Source organism: Staurois parvus, unplaced genomic scaffold, assembly GCF_062004578.1.
Source record: "Staurois parvus isolate SC_StPar_1 unplaced genomic scaffold, SC_StPar_1.0 ptg001732l, whole genome shotgun sequence".
Classification (NCBI taxonomy): domain Eukaryota; kingdom Metazoa; phylum Chordata; class Amphibia; order Anura; family Ranidae; genus Staurois; species Staurois parvus.
Genome location: NW_028319528.1, coordinates 15,001 through 27,021, shown reverse-complemented (window position 1 = coordinate 27,021; position 12,021 = coordinate 15,001). Strand labels below are relative to the sequence as shown.

Genomic DNA, 12,021 nt, shown 5'->3' with positions numbered 1-12,021 from the left:
GCATGTCTATGGTGCGTTTGCATTAGGAGCGCCAACAGAAAGATTCATAATCACTAAAATCAGATTGAAAGGTCTTGGCAGGTACGTGGCCCCTGTGCTTAGCCATGGGATCTGTGTTGTCATAGGTCGGGAAGGCATAGGGAGATATTTCCACTGGCTCAGTGTTGGTATTTTATCCCTGGGTTTGGGGGAAGTTGCCGGTGCACAGTGGCTTGGACCTCGGCAGAATGGAAGACGTGTATAGCAAAGGTGGTTGACGTATGAGGGGGAAGCAGTTAGGGGGGCTCTCATCCAGACTGCACAGACTGTTTATCCTCTTTTCTCCTACACAGCTGTATTGAACCTCATGGGGTTGAACACCGGAGACTCGGAGGATCCCAAAGTTTTTGAATTAAGAGAAAACATCGAGCCGGCTATTTTCCAGCTGTGCGCGGAAAGTCAGGGTGCCGTGAAGCAGACAAAAGACTGGCTCCATGATCTGATAATAAAGGAGCAGTACGAGAACATCATCACAGATGACTGGATCCAGGAGTTCAATGACAAGGAACGTGAGGCCTTATCCCAGCTTCAGAAGACCTACCAAGTTAGTCTGATTATTGACGTCCCCAATTACACGGTCAAAGTGCTGGGCCTGTCCAGGGATGTCCTGGAGGTCAGCAATAAAATCCAAGACATGGTAAAGAGTGTGCGAGATAAGAAGACGAGAGAGCGGGAGGCGGAGCTGTGCAGTAATCTGGTGGAATGGGGATACCTCAGTGGAACCAACTTTGTTCCATTCGACAAAATGACAAACATGGAGCTGGAGAAGGCCAAGACCGAGGACAGACAAATGATACATATTGATATTAACGGGGCGAAATACACAATGATTGTAGAACTGCTAAGTGCAAGAGACCCTAAAGGGAACGCCGTGAAGCTTCAACGAAATTCTAAACACGGTAAATAACATTTTATATCAGATGTGGGGCATTACATGGCTGGAAAATCCCGGGAGCTGGATGGCCAATCCACCTAAAGGACAAGATCATGAGGGTTTGTTTGTTACTATGATCTTTTCATGGTATTTAGTAATGACTGTGGCTCCTTAGTTGGACTCAGTGGTGTAGCATGGGCAGGGCCACACAGGTAAAAATATTGCGCCCTTGAGTTAGGGGGCGCAATACTTACCTTACCCAAGACGCTGCCAACCCACGCTATGCCATTATGGGTGCCAGGAAGTTGTCAAAACTGGCAGCCAATCCTAGGCAGTGGTGGCAATCCATGGCCTGCAGAATGCTCCTTCCATACGTGTGGCTGTGGGATGCCATTGGTGCCTAGACTCATGTGCGAACCAAACACATCCGAACTCCTCCCTACCCGGGAGAGCACCTTAGGCACTGACAACCCACGCTGTGCCACTCCACTGACTGCCTCCTCTTTTCTACTTTTTTGTCCTTCCTCAGTCACTGGTCACATACACATCGGAAACAGAGAAGGAAACTAATCTATAATCTATCATCTATTAATCTATCTATTATCTATCTATCTATTATTTATCTATCTATCTATCTATTGTGGGAACTCGCTTCAACGTGGTAGAGCTTTTAAATGCAAACAACTACTCACTTTTTTCAGGGCCTTTTTAGCCCACTTTTATTTAAATGAAAATGTCCCATAACATAATGCTTCCCACGCAGGGGTATCCACCAACAAAACAAAGATTCAGCCTCCTGGCTTACACACAGTTCAATGTCTGTCTCCTGCAGACTTCTTCCCAAAATATGGCACTTGCACACCGCTGGCCACTAGCACACAGCTAGTCTCTAGCAGCCCCTTGCTGCTTTTGGCTCCCACCTCTCCTAGCTGAAGCCCACCTGACTCCTAGCTGCCGGGGTGGAGCCCAGAACCCTGGTCCTGACTCTCTCTAAAGGCCTGCACACACCTGTGCAATCAGTCTTCTGGCCTATCCCAAAACCTGGTCCCAGGATTGGAGATTTCATCCCTCCCAAATCTCTAAGAAATCTCCAGGCTACAGGTCCCAAAACAGGCTTTACAAACCAAAGAGGAAACTGATAAACCAGTTTCCTCTGCATTATGAGATCTGCCTGGAGCCCCTCAACCTGTATAGTTGAGAATCCTGGGTGTCCATCATGATTTCCATCGTGGCAGGATACCGTACTGCCACATATCCCCCCCCCTTTGTTTTGATCCCGTAGGGGGGCAGAACACAAAATTTATATCTTCTGGCACCTCTGTGCCAGCTCTCACTTACAGGGGTCCAATCTGGTCTGACCATACCTCTCCTAAAGGGGAACTCTACCCAATGACTCCTTTGGGGTCTCTCCCCAAGCCCCATTGTCACTCTGCTATGGGCTCTACTCAGACCTTCCCTATTCTTTTTCCGGGTGCATTTCCATAACCACTTTCTCTCCTGAGATCTTAACGGGGTCCCCCTGGCCTTTCTATTGACCTTTCTGCCCCTTTGCTTCAGGTTCCAAGGTTTCCTAATACCTCTCTCAGTATTACTGTCCCAAGGCTGTAGGGGAACTATTTCTACTGTATTTGTACCAGGACCACCCCCCTGATTTCTTGTACCTCTAGCTATCAAACCTGCATGACTCATTACCACAGCATTCAGTTTACCATGAACAGATATATTCCAGTCAATATCTTTTCCAGCATTTGTTAGGACAGTGTCTGTAGAGGGCACACAGAGCATAGGGCAGCCATCACCCACGTGAACCTCACAAAATGCCACTTCACCTGGTGTCATGCACTCTGCAGGCGGCTGTCCAACCATTTTAACTTTTTCTACACCATTTGGATCTGTATCCAAATCCTGTACAGATGAGCGCTCTTCTGATCCATTTTGGCAGTTTTCACATACCATTTGTCCCTGTATTTCAGGTGTCTTATCAGACCTGCTACATAAATCTCTTTTTGGCCCAATGACCCCGATTTCTTTATGCACATCCGTCTGAGCCCTGGTCAGGATCTCTGCTGTCCTCTGGTCCATGCTCGGCCCTTCTATCTCATATGGTTTGTCCAATGGTGCAGTAAACACGCCCTTAACCGACAACTGACCAGCACCATCCTGGACCATAGCAGCAGACATGCTTCCCACCTGGCTGTTAGGAGGTGAAACCTTTGACTCATTTTTCATTTCTCCAAAACTTCTCTCAAATACATTGACAGGTAGTCCAGCGGCATACCCTGATACAACTTTTAACACCATCAACAAATTCAGAAATAAACCACTTTCTTGTTCCCATTTGATATGTACAGCCAGCCATTCGGTGCTCCACCTAGTGGTACTCCGCAGTACCAGACCATCTGACTGTGGAGGAGACACCTCAATATACATTGGTTGTACATTCCAAAGTTCAAGCATCTCCTTTAATACTTTGGTTACAACCCAACCACTTGACTCTAAACCTAAGACCTTCCTGACCAGATTTAGGGCACTGGGAACGCTGAGAGACTCACCTGCTGAGACTTGAGAAGTTGAAATTTTTAAAGGGACCTTCTCCAAGCTGGAGACAACCACAGCCTGGTGCTCCACCAGAGCGCTGCCATGTGCTGGGCTCACTCTCAACGTCTCAGACTCAGCATCCACAAGCTGCCCCTGATCATTCCCAGTGACAACATCATTTTGACACTCCATGCCAACATCACTTTTGTGGGTCACAGACAAAGTCTCTGCTGTATACACGCCCTTATCTATAGGCCATTCTACAGATCCTCCTGTTGGCACAGCAGAAACAGTGTCCACATTTTTTTGCATAAAAGCCTCATCTATCAACGAAATTAGCCTTTTACCCCAACTATCCCAATCCATTGTATATGTGCTCAGTTTGCCAGTGCTCCTCAGCACCGATCCATCCGCCCAAGGAGACACATAAGAATAGACGGGCTTAGTTGCAGATCCATTGCACAAATCACTCTGGATCATGTCAGACTTGAGTAACACCTGGTTTCCCACTGCAGGTTGCAATACCTCACATCCACCACTTTGCTCTGGTGGCGCTTCCTGAATTACACACACACTTGCATTTTTGCCAGGCTGCATTAACCCGCTGTTCACCTGAACACTTTCAGTATTGTTAGGCTGCACCAACACACTCCTATGACAAGGTGCAGTTCCACTCTGCTCCACCAGAGTAACATCGCAGTTGTCCCGGGAAACCTCCGGCTCCAATACACGGAGACCCCTGGAGATGTCCAAGGACACCTGTGCTGTCTGACCACCAGTTGCTATGGGAAATGACCCATCTTTAACTACAGCTTTTGCACTGCCAGAGCTCAGGGTTTTCCCAACAGCAGAACATGTCACATCAACATTTGTACTTCTTGTGGGCTGTACTAGCCCACTACCAACCTGTGACTGGCACACATTAGTGACATCACTTTCTTTTTGAGAACCATGCACAGGTTTAACTTTAACCCCTAACTCCCCACTGTACAAGGCACTGCACAGGGAAAAGTCACTTTCAAAACCACATTCAGTGGCCCAACTAACTGGGGTCACTCCTACATCAGAATGGACAGTCTCATAAACAGTCCTCAACATGACAGTCCCAGCCATGGTTTTATCACACACAGTCTTACCCACCACAGTAGTAGGTGTCACCATCTTCATTTGAGTGCGTTGTCTCATAAACGCATCCTCAACTGCACTTTCCTTGGCAACCTTTTCCTTGCCCCAAGGTGAAGTAACAGACGCCATCATAGGCTCCATGGACTCTCTGGCACCCCCTGTAGGTAACACCATATCCCTGTTGCTAGGGGTAGCTGTCAACATTTTTAAAAACGAATCTGGGCTTGCAGATGAAAACTTTTGCTCAGTAGCACCCTCATCAGTGGTATTCCATAATCTGGGGCAGGTGAAGATACCATGCCCAAACTGACCACATTCCAGGCAGGGTATGGTTCCACAGATAACCTTCTTGGGACACGGAACCACATCTCCCTTGTAGCCCCTTCTCCTGGTTGGCAGGCTTTCTCCTGTTGCTATGGGAGATGGCACTCTCCCAGCTGAACTTTGTGGGTTCCTCCAGATGCGCTGAACTCTCATTTCTGCATTGCCACAATCCTCTGCAGACGACACTCCTCTTACAGGGTCCGCAGGCCTGAAGTCACAGGTGTTGCTATGGGCAACCACATTCTTCTCAAACTTGTGGTCAGGCTGTCGCTCCTTCCTTGCACTCAGAGCCGGCTTGCCTAACACAGATGCAGTCCTTTGCTTTGATATGCAACTTTGCAATGGAGGCTGAGACAAAGGGCATTTAGAGACAGTGTGCCCCCACTCCCTGCACCGCAAGCATCGCTCTTGCCAGCGTGTCTTGTCCAGGCTCCCCACATTGCAGCCTTTTTCCAGCTTAGTACTCTGCACATTCATAGCTGGTCTCCTTTCACCAGTGTTGCCAGGGGCAACAACATGCACTTCCACCTTTGGCAAACTTTGTTCATCCATGTATGGGGCTTGTTCTGGGGATAACAACCCCTCCAGCCACAGGGCTCGGTCTCTCATATCAGCAAATCTTGCTTCTTTTCTTTGACCACCCCATCTTCACAGTCACTTCACAACACTTTTGCACAGTCCAGCCACCAAGAAATGAAGCACTGTCTCTTTAAGGCAGGTTCTCCTCACCTGCACACACAAATTGTGCTGTCCAATGCACAGAAACACAGTTCATATAACTGATGAACTTACTTTTGCAGGGATCTCCAATTATGCCCACTGCATCCTCCACCATATGTGGGAACTCGCTTCAACGTGGTAGAGCTTTTAAATGCAAACAACTACTCACTTTCTTTTTCAGGGCCTTTTTAGCCCACTTTTATTTAAATGAAAATGTCCCATAACATAATGCTTCCCACGCAGGGGTATCCACCAACAAAACAAAGATTCAGCCTCCTGGCTTACACACAGTTCAATGTCTGTCTCCTGCAGACTTCTTCCCAAAATATGGCACTTGCACACCGCTGGCCACTAGCACACAGCTAGTCTCTAGCAGCCCCTTGCTGCTTTTGGCTCCCACCTCTCCTAGCTGAAGCCCACCTGACTCCTAGCTGCCGGGGTGGAGCCCAGAACCCTGGTCCTGACTCTCTCTAAAGGCCTGCACACACCTGTGCAATCAGTCTTCTGGCCTATCCCAAAACCTGGTCCCAGGATTGGAGATTTCATCCCTCCCAAATCTTTAAGAAATCTCCAGGCTACAGGTCCCAAAACAGGCTTTACGAACCAAAGAGGAAACTGATAAACCAGTTTCCTCTGCATTATGAGATCTGCCTGGAGCCCCTCAACCTGTATAGTTGAGAATCCTGGGTGTCCATCATGATTTCCATCGTGGCAGGATACCGCACTGCCACACTATCTATCTATCTATTATCTATTATCTATCTATTTATCTATTATCTATCTATTATCTATCTATCTATCTATCTATTTATCTATTATCTATCTATCTATCTATCTATTATCTATCTATCTATCTATCTATTATCTATCTATCTATTATCTATCTATTATCTATTATCTATCTATCTATTATCTATCTATTATCTATCTATTATCTATCTATCTATTATCTATCTATTATCTATCTATCTATTATCTATCTATCTATTATCTATCTATTATCTATCTATTATCTATCTATCTATCTATCTATCTATCTATCTATCTATCTATTATCTATCTATCTATCTATTATCTATCTATCTATCTATCTATCTATTATCTATCTATCTATTTATCTATCTATTATCTATCTATCTATCTATCTATCTATCTATTATCTATCTATTATCTATCTATCTATCTATCTATCTATCTATCTATTATCTATCTATCTATCTATTATCTATCTATCTATCTATCTATCTATCTATCTATCTATCTATTATCTATCTATCTATCTATCTATCTATCTATCTATCTATCTATCTATTATCTATCTATTATCTATCTATCTATCTATCTATTATCTATCTATCTATCTATCTATTATCTATCTATTATCTATCTATCTATCTATCTATCTATTATCTATCTATTATCTATCTATCTATCTATCTATCTATCTATATATCTATCTATCTATCTATTATCTATCTATCTATCTATCTATCTATCTATCTATCTACCTATTATCTATCTATCTATCTATCTATTATCTATCTATCTATCTATTATCTATCTATCTATCTATCTATTATCTATCTATCTATCTATCTATCTATCTACCTATTATCTATCTATCTATCTATCTATCTATCTATCTATCTATCTATTATCTATCTATTATCTATCTATCTATCTATTATCTATCTATCTATCTACCTATTATCTATCTATCTATCTATCTATCTATCTATCTATCTATCTATCTATCATCTATCTATCTATCTATCTATCTATTATCTATCTATCTATCTATCTATCTATCTATCTATCTATTATCTATCTATCTATCTATCTATCTATCTATTATCTATCTATCTATCTATCTATCTATCTATCTATCTATCTATCTATCTATTATCTATCTATCTATCTATTATCTATCTATCTATCTATCTATCTATCTATCTATTATCTATCTATCTATTATCTATCTATCTATTATCTATCTATCTATCTATCTATCTATCTATTATCTATCTATTATCTATCTATCTATCTATCTATTATCTATCTATTATCTATCTATCTATCTATCTATCTATCTATCTATTATCTATCTATCTATCTATCTATCTATCTATCTATTATCTATCTATCTATCTATCTATCTATCTACCTATTATCTATCTATCTATCTATCTATCTATCTATTATCTATCTATTATCTATCTATCTATTTATCTATCTATCTATCTATCTATCTATCTATCTATCTATCTATCTACCTATTATCTATCTATCTATCTATCTATCTATCTATCTATTATCTATCTATCTATCTATCTATCTATCTATTATCTATCTATCTATCTATCTATCTATCTATCTATTATCTATCTATCTATCTATCTATCTATCTATCTATCTATCTATTATCTATCTATCTATCTATCTATCTATCTATTTATCTATCTATTATCTATCTATCTACCTATTATCTATCTATCTATCTATCTATCTATCTATCTATCTATCTATCTATCTATCTATCTATTATCTATCTATCTATTATCTATTATCTATCTATCTATCTATCTATTATCTATCTATCTATCTATCTATCTATCTATCTATTTATCTATCTATTATCTATCTATCTACCTATTATCTATCTATCTATCTATTATCTATCTATCTATCTATCTATCTATTTATCTATCTATTATCTATCTATCTATCTATCTATCTATCTATCTATCTATTTATCTACCTATTATCTATCTATCTATCTATTATCTATCTATCTATCTATCTATCTATCTATCTATCTATTTATCTATCTATTATCTATCTATCTATCTATCTATCTATCTATCTATCTATTATCTATCTATCTATCTATCTATCTATCTATTTATCTATCTATTATCTATCTATCTACCTATTATCTATCTATCTATCTATCTATCTATCTATCTATCTATCTATTATCTATCTATCTATTATCTATTATCTATCTATCTATCTATCTATTATCTATCTATCTATCTATCTATCTATCTATTTATCTATCTATTATCTATCTATCTACCTATTATCTATCTATCTATCTATCTATCTATCTATCTATTATCTATCTATCTATTATCTATTATCTATCTATCTATCTATCTATTATCTATCTATTATCTATCTATCTATCTATCTATCTATCTATCTATCTATCTATCTATCTATCTATTTATCTATCTATTATCTATCTATCTACCTATTATCTATCTATCTATCTATCTATCTATCTATCTATTATCTATCTATCTATTATCTATTATCTATCTATCTATCTATCTATTATCTATCTATCTATCTATCTATCTATCTATCTATCTATCTATTATCTATCTATCTATCTATCTATCTATCTATCTATCTATTATCTATCTATCTATCTATCTATCTATCTATCTATCTATTATCTATCTATTATCTATCTATCTATCTATCTATCTATCTATCTATCTATCTATCTATCTATCTATCTATCTATCTATCTATCTATCTATCTATCTATCTATTATCTATCTATCTATCTATCTATCTATCTATCTATCATCTATCTATCTATCTATCTATTATCTATCTATCTATCTATCTATCTATCTATCTATCTATCTATTATCTATCTATCTATCTATTATCTATCTATCTATCTATCTATCTATCTATTATCTATCTATCTATCTATCTATCTATCTATCTATCTATTATCTATCTATCTATCTACCTATTATCTATCTATCTATCTATCTATCTATCTATCTATCTATCTATCTATTATCTATCTATTATCTATCTATCTATCTATTATCTATCTATCTATCTACCTATTATCTATCTATCTATCTATCATCTATCTATCTATCTATCTATCTATCTATCTATCTATCTATCTATCTATCTATCTATCTATCTATCTATCTATTATCTATCTATCTATCTATCTATCTATCTATCTATATCTATCTATCTATCTATCTATCTATCTATCTATCTATCTATTATCTATCTATCTATCTATCTATCTATCTATCTATCTATTATCTATCTATCTATCTATCTATCTATCTATCTATTATCTATCTATCTATCTATCTATTATCTATCTATCTATCTATCTATCTATCTATTATCTATCTATCTATCTATCTATCTATCTATCTATTATCTATCTATCTATCTATCTATCTATCTATTATCTATTATCTATCTATCTATCTATTATCTATCTATCTATCTATCTATCTATTATCTATCTATCTATCTATCTATCTATCTACCTATTATCTATCTATCTATCTATCTATCTATCTATTATCTATCTATCTATCTATCTATCTATCTATCTATTATCTATCTATCTATCTATCTACCTATTATCTATCTATCTATCTATCTATTATCTATCTATCTATTATCTATCTATCTATCTATTATCTATCTATCTATCTATCTATCTATCTATTATCTATCTATCTATCTATCTATCTACCTATTATCTATCTATCTATCTATCTATCTATCTATTATCTATCTATTATCTATCTATCTATTTATCTATCTATCTATCTATCTATCTATTATCTATCTATCTATTATCTATCTATCTATCTATCTATCTATCTATCTACCTATTATCTATCTATCTATCTATCTATCTATCTATCTATCTATTATCTATCTATCTATCTATCTATCTATCTATCTATTATCTATCTATCTATCTATCTATCTATCTATTATCTATCTATCTATCTATTATCTATCTATCTATCTATCTATCTATCTATCTATTATCTATCTATCTATCTATCTATCTATCTATCTATCTATCTATTATCTATCTATTATCTATCTATCTATCTATCTATCTATCTATCTATCTATCTATTATCTATCTATTATCTATCTATCTATCTATTATCTATCTATCTATCTATCTACCTATTATCTATCTATCTATCTATCTATCATCTATCTATCTATCTATCTATCTATCTATCTATTATCTATCTATCTATCTATCTATCTATCTATTATCTATCTATCTATCTATCTATCTATTATCTATCTATCTATCTATTATCTATCTATCTATCTATCTATCTATCTATCTATCTATCTATTATCTATCTATCTATCTATCTATCTATTATCTATCTATCTATCTATCTATCTATTATCTATCTATCTATCTATCTATCTATCTATTATCTATCTATCTATCTATCTATCTATCTATCTATCTATTATCTATTATCTATCTATCTATCTATTATCTATCTATCTATCTATCTATCTATCTATCTATCTATCTATTATCTATCTATCTATCTATCTATCTATCTACCTATTATCTATCTATCTATCTATCTATCTATTATCTATCTATCTATCTATCTATCTATCTATCTATCTATCTATCTATCTATCTACCTATTATCTATCTATCTATTATCTATCTATCTATCTATCTATCTATCTACCTATTATCTATCTATCTATCTATCTATCTATCTATCTATCTATTATCTATCTATCTATCTATCTATCTATCTATTATCTATCTATCTATCTATCTATCTATTATCTATCTATCTATCTATTATCTATCTATCTATCTATCTATCTATCTATCTATCTATCTATCTATTATCTATCTATCTATCTATCTATCTATCTATCTATCTATCTATTATCTATCTATTATCTATCTATCTATCTATCTATCTATCTATCTATCTATTATCTATCTATTATCTATCTATCTATCTATTATCTATCTATCTATCTATCTATCTATCTATCTATCTATCTATCTATCTATCTATCTATCTTATCTATCTATCTATCTATCTATCTATTATCTATCTATCATATCTATCTATCTATCTATCTATTATCTATCTATCTATCTATCTATCTATTATCTATCTATCTATCTATTATCTATCTATCTATCTATCTATCTATCTATTATCTATCTATCTATCTATCTATCTATCTATCTATTATCTATCTATCTATCTATCTATCTATTATCTATCTATCTATCTATCTATCTATTATCTATCTATCTATCTATCTATCTATCTATCTATCTATTATCTATTATCTATCTATCTATCTATTATCTATCTATCTATCTATCTATCTATCTATCTATCTATTATCTATCTATCTATCTATCTATCTATCTATCTATCTATTATCTATCTATCTATCTATCTATCTATCTATCTATTATCTATCTATCTATCTATCTATCTATCTATCTATCTATCTACCTATTATCTATCTATCTATTATCTATCTATCTATCTATCTATTATCTATCTATCTATCTATCTATTATC

At 36.1% G+C, this 12,021-nt stretch overlaps 1 protein-coding gene across 1 annotated transcript in view; it reads left to right on the top strand.

The window, feature by feature from the left end:
* LOC149434574 (protein mono-ADP-ribosyltransferase PARP14-like) overlaps window positions 1–946 on the top strand; it is a 115,942-nt gene extending 114,996 nt beyond the window's left edge. The window contains exon 16 of the mRNA XM_089663616.1: window positions 333–946. Coding sequence (XP_089519742.1) covers window positions 333–946 — 614 coding nt within the window. The remainder of the gene's footprint in view (window positions 1–332) is intronic.
* The last annotated feature ends 11,075 nt before the right edge of the window (window positions 947–12,021 follow it).